The sequence below is a fragment of the Mytilus galloprovincialis genome, chromosome 9 (genome assembly GCF_965363235.1).
Source record: "Mytilus galloprovincialis chromosome 9, xbMytGall1.hap1.1, whole genome shotgun sequence".
Classification (NCBI taxonomy): Eukaryota; Metazoa; Mollusca; class Bivalvia; order Mytilida; family Mytilidae; genus Mytilus; species Mytilus galloprovincialis.
The window spans coordinates 8,823,674-8,829,617 of record NC_134846.1 but is presented as its reverse complement, the minus strand read 5'-3'; the positions used below and the strand labels follow the sequence as shown (position 1 = coordinate 8,829,617).

General features: G+C 31.0%; 1 protein-coding gene across 1 annotated transcript; it reads right to left on the bottom strand.

The window, feature by feature from the left end:
- Positions 1-298: 298 nt before the first annotated feature.
- LOC143046475 (uncharacterized) lies at positions 299-5,220 on the bottom strand. The gene is made up of 5 exons (XM_076219633.1): positions 5,157-5,220; positions 3,563-3,688; positions 1,920-2,048; positions 1,291-1,419; positions 299-438 (listed from the first exon to the last, which is right to left on the bottom strand). The coding sequence occupies exons 1-5, from the start codon at positions 5,209-5,211 to the stop codon at positions 299-301; spliced, it is 579 nt and encodes a 192-aa protein (XP_076075748.1). The 5' UTR covers positions 5,212-5,220.
- Positions 5,221-5,944: the final 724 nt, after the last annotated feature.

Genomic DNA, 5,944 nt, shown 5'->3' with positions numbered 1-5,944 from the left:
ATAATATCGCATTCGTCAGATATTTAAGACACTTTGAAATATATATCGAAGTAAATAAATAATTTTTTGTTCATATTCACCTGTAATCATTCCAATTCAACCCAAACGAAAGCAGTGAGTTAATAAGGTCGAGATATGAGAAATCTGTCTCTATTTGTACATAAAGAGTACATCAAATTATTTTAATGCAGGGTTCTTGTACCTCATAAAATATGGTAACGCGTTATACATGCTACATATGGCGTAGACAACATATAAAAGAGAACATCTTCATGTCCACATGTGTTACATTAATAATCTACTTACGATTAAAACAACTACTCGGATTTTCATCCTCATTGTGTATACATTCTGGTTGGTTGTTGCAGAACCAACTATCATACAAACACATTGGATTATTTTCAGAACATCTCGACATTCCAGTAGGACACACTCTGTCTGTAAAAATAGCTTTGTTTTAATACCGGGACATATGCTATGTTCAATTGATAAGTGTATGAATCGCAATAGGAGAGACCTGTAAGTCAATCAAATTTGTAAGCGTCAACGCATCGACAATACATGTACCTGTCTTGTGTGCATGTGATTTACTATATTTGACCTCGATAAAAACTGCAATCAGCCCATTGAAGAACAAAACTAAGGTCACATTTTTATATCGTAGTTGTGTTAAATGATAAATAGACAATATACGACTCAACAACATATTATGTATAAAAACCTATAATAGATATAAACTTCAAGTAGAATATATGCTTACCACTTGTACTCAAAGTAGGTTAACGCCATATTACATTTACAACTCGGTACTGTTTGTCGTTCTTAAGTTTCAAAGCTCAAATATGTTTTAGTAATTCTTCTGACATTGACTTTCTAATGTATAGTAAACTAAACTAACAACATTTGTCACGGTAATGACAGCTAGAAAAGCGATCAAAGATACTTGGTTTTTAATGTTGTATGCATAAAGGCAACAGTTGTATACCGATGTTCAATAGTCATAAATCGTTTAAGCAAAAACAAATCCGGGTATTAAACTGAAACTGAAGTAAAAACATCAACTATAAGAGGAAACAGAACAACACAACACAAACACTGAACTACAACAAAAGTAAACGCCAACATTCATACATAGAAATGAACTGTAGATAGCAATTGCCATATTCCTGACTTGATACAGGACATTTAAAGAAAACATGGTGAATTGAACCTGGTTTGATGGCTAGATAATACATTACTCTTATTGGTAACTTTAACAATAAGTTTGTGTAAATAATGATCTTGTGTTACCTTTGGTGCATATATTTGAATTTTCATCCGAATCATCGCTGCAGTCAGGAAATCCAGAACAAAACTGCATTTCATAGATACACTGAACGTTATTTCTACATTTAACCATTCCAACTGGACATATGCGATCTATAATACAAATTGGAAAGATATAATACTCTGTTTATACACCTGAATTCATTCAACTGATTATTCTATTTCAATAAATGAACATTTCTTTTTCATAGACACTGCATGGTTTAGTTGTATTTAAGATCTGAAAGGTAAAGTTGATTTCAACATGCCAATTAAATGTTGTAAATAATTCAAAATTATAAGACCATTATAAAATGAAATATATACTATAACACGGTAATTGATTCCTTTTGTGTTATAGGAATAACGACATTATTATCAATGCAGGTGCATCATATGTATGATTACAACTATGTGTTATGTTTGTTTATTAAATCAAATAATTTGTAAAAAATATAATCACTTTAGCTTTACAGTAAATACTATCGAACTCTTTTTTAATAATTCCGATCACTCTGTCTTGAAAACTCAACCAACATGTTTATTACTTAAACATTTCGACTATCAGCTGTTTAGTTAATTAAATATTACTCAATGAATCATGTTAAACATACTTTCTATACAGAGGTCTGGATTCTCGTCTGAACCATCTAAACAATCTGCGTAGCCATCACATTTCATGAAATTGAACACACATTGGTATCCATTATCACATTTGGACATTATGTCACCACAACTACGTGCTGTAATTGAACATAATCTCTTTATCTCATCTATTTATTAATAATTTCGAATGTTTGATTAATATGTAGTCAGGTTGACGACTGTCTATTTCATCCTTAAGGTCTAAGTAAACACCAAACAAAAATCAAAATGACAACAATCAGAATAACAACCGTATTGACAATACATACGCAGATAGAATAACCATTTGTTAGGAAACTAAACATTCCGGTTTACATATACATATAGTTTCACATTTAAAGACATGTTTAATCTTTGTTATAAATGACATATACGAAAGATGTAAGCTGATGAAGAGGACCGGAAGATTACAAATGGATTTCCAAACTCATAAATCGAAATCAAACTGAAAACGTCGTTAAAAAAGCAGAAAACCAACGACGACAAACAACAGTCAACACAAAGTTATCATTGGAATCTACAGACAGAGCAACAAGAACCCCACAAAACGAGAAGGGATTGAAGTGATCTCAGGAGCTCCCAAGTAAGCAGATCTGCAAAGTGTTCTATGTGCGATCTATTTAAGCGAAAACTCAGCATACTTATTTATTTGATAAGTTTCAAATTCAGATTGAAAGATTGTTCTTCAAAGGGGACATAGATGTGTAAATAGTCATTCGAAAGTCCATGCTGAATATTTAAGAATCCAAGAAAATCGTATTGTATAATGACATATCAACAATATAATTGGATTACAAATTTCGTTACTATGAAAATTCTTAATAGTAAAACATTCTAAGATTTCTGTCGAAAACAACGACTTTCTAAGTCATTTGATTTGGAATATAAAAAAAAGAGATCGTACAAAGTCTATGACACAACTAATAATCGATGAACCCATACATAAGTCTCGCCTTTTCACGTGTTATCAGTGTCTCTAAAGGCAAAGTTAAACAGAGAAATATATAATATGTTGTTAATTCTGAATAATGATTGAACATTACATAGCGTGTTGTTTCAGTCATAACAATAACAAACTGTCATGCAATTTGTCAGCAACATGATCTTCCTCGTCGAGTTTTACTGTTATAATTCATTGGATAACAATTATCGTGGATTTCTTGTGTTCTGGTGAACCACAAATTTAAATGTTGAACGATTTACTAATTAGATGATTGGAAAAACCGTGAATTTAATAGGCTCGAAAATGTAAGATTACCTTAATTCACGAAAATTGGTTCCAGCAAACATAGATGAACTCAAAAAACATGTATATGATAACTTCAATGAGAAAACATGCAGATAGGAACACTGTGTGTTCGGTTGGTTTCCTACAACTCTGATAGTACAGTAGCACGAAACAGGCAATATATTAATGTTTACTCACTTTGTATGGTAACTTACTCAAATGTTCTGATATCTTCAGTAATAAATGAAGTATTGGTAAAATCTTGTAATTGACAGAACTCTTTTCGGTCAATCGTGAAATGTAAAATAGTGTTTTCATTTCATGCTGCAAATTTTAACGGTAGAAAACACTAATGTTCATAAGACTAATTAATTAATCAATTACTTTTACAAACTTGTTGTTCATCTTCTGACTCGCCATTACACATCTGTTCCCCGGAACAAATCGTTGACTGATGTACACATTCATGACCATTAGGACACTTTACATGATAAACGGGACATTCGAACGCTGCAATAGTATACCCAAAATATAAGTTGCAGTTTGACTGATTACTAGTTTAAAACAATAAAACAAAATCATGCAATTAATTTTAATATTAGGTGAAATAAAGAACAAGTAGAAGAATTATTTTACACACTTTACGTTAATCTGATCAGGATATGATATTCAATTGATAAGAAATCGATCGTTTTTGAAGAGCTTTGTGAACTCTTTATGTTTTCTGTCTTTTTGTCGTTTTCCTTTGATTATGGTGTTATTGTTTTGACAGAGAGAAAATACACAAGGTGCAGAATAATATACACTATACTATAATACTAAGAAAGGAATAACAGGTCATGCGTTTCTCAGATTTTTTTTTACGTCTTCAACTTAAATGCGTTTGATGTTCACTAATTGATACTGAAGTCTAGGTTCACTAGATTGTTTATTAGATGAAATTGCCTCTAACGTTGCTTTTGGAGTGTTTTGTGTCTATTATTTTATGTAAGTTGTTATTTGTGTTTGTCCGATGTATTAATTTATATAAATAAGAAGATCTGGCATGAGTGTCAATGAGACAACTGTCCATCTGGGTCACAATGTATAAAAAGTTAACAATTATAGGTCAAAGCACGGCATTCATCACGGAGCCTTATCTCACACTGAACGGCAAGTTATAAAGGGCTCCAAAATGACTAGTGTAAAACAATTCAGACGGTTTAATCTATATAAAAACGTGAAAAATGCAGCGGGTTTAAACGTTTTAACAGGCTCCAACCTTCACCTTAACCTGAGACAGTAATGTTACATTTCAACATAAAAAGACTGTTAAGCCATTTACAACTGACTTTTACTGGTAATTCTTATGTTTCACCACTGTCCTAGGTGAAAGGTATGATCGACAGAGAGTCAGTTCACAAACATGTTTAATCCTGCCAAATTCATAATAAGTCTGTAAAATTGAGGAGACGTCATTCAGTTATTGGTTCATGAATGTAATAATTTTTTTTTGTGAATTGATTTTTTACAAATTAATCCGTTAGTGTTCTGGTTTGAATTGTTTCACATTTTTTTTGTTCGGGCCCTTTGCTGGCTATATTGTATGGTGTGTTTCTCACCATTGTTGAAGCCCGTACAAAAACTTAAACAATGTTCCACCTTGCATTTGAACTCTAGTGGATTGTTGTCTTATTGGTAATGTTGTGGAAATATTTTTTTCTATAAAAGATATAACTGATTGAAATCTTACATTAGAAATTTAATGTATATTTTGAACAAGTCTGTTTTATCTAAATGACTATAAATTGCAATATAAGAAGATATTTCGAATTTTACTTTGCATTTAAAACAATAACGACGAATACACATCTCATAATGCATGTGCAATGATATAATACACCTGAATGTCTGAAATCAATCAATTTTAAAATAAGCAGTTATTAATACAGAAGAGAACAATCAAATGCAACTTCGAATAGATATAAGTATACCTTACCTGTTACTGCAGTTAAAAATAAAGTTAACACAACAAAGAAAGGATAATTTTCCATTGTCCTGTGAAAAACAAGTTTATAAATGTTACATAGTAAAATAGCATAGCAACATATTATACAGGTTTTCTTTTATCAAGCATTTGTCATCAATCATATTATAATTTTTTTTTACCGATTTTGCTCTTATTAACCAAGTTTTTATTACCAGTCGTAAAACAATTGTTAATGAAGAAATTATAATCTAATGTTGAAAGAATTAAAATTATAAACCTTTAAGAAATTAAAAACCAACTGTTCAGAGAACAATTGAAGGTCTTTCCACTACACTTTTCTAAATTTTTGATGAGAAGCTACTTCTGGATTACTCAAAGTTACTATTGGCGTCCAATTATAGGTTTCTTCATACTGATTCAATAAATATGGTTTCTATAGACTTTTGCCTGAAATAAGGGAGATAGTTGCCCACTTTCGGTTTAGAAAATGTCACTTCCGGTCTCATATGATAGCTTAATTTACACTGATTCCAAAAACATATGGTTTATATATATATTTTGCCTGTAAACAGGAAGAAAATTGGCTACTTCCGGTTTAGAAAAAAGTCCCTTCCAGTCTCATATGATAGCTGTATTCACACTAATTTACAAAAATATAAAGTTTGTATATACTTATGCCTGTAATAAGTGAGATAATATGCTACTTCCGGTTTATAAAATGTCACTTCCGGTCTCAAATGATAGGTTTATGTATGACCATTGAAAAATAAATGGTTTTAGGTACTTTTCAATGAAAT

What these genes read in the sequence shown, in the direction of transcription:
- LOC143046475 (XM_076219633.1), bottom strand. Translation starts at nt 5,211, where the DNA reads ATGGAAAATTATCCTTTCTTTGTTGTGTTAACTTTATTTTTAACTGCA. An exon ending in ATTTTTAACTGCAGTAACAG is followed by an intron (nt 3,689 to 5,156) that starts GTAAGGTATACT and finishes ATACTATTGCAG; the next exon opens with CGTTCGAATGTCCCGTTTAT. An exon ending in TTCAAATATATGCACCAAAG is followed by an intron (nt 439 to 1,290) that starts GTAACACAAGAT and finishes CTATTTTTACAG; the next exon opens with ACAGAGTGTGTCCTACTGGA.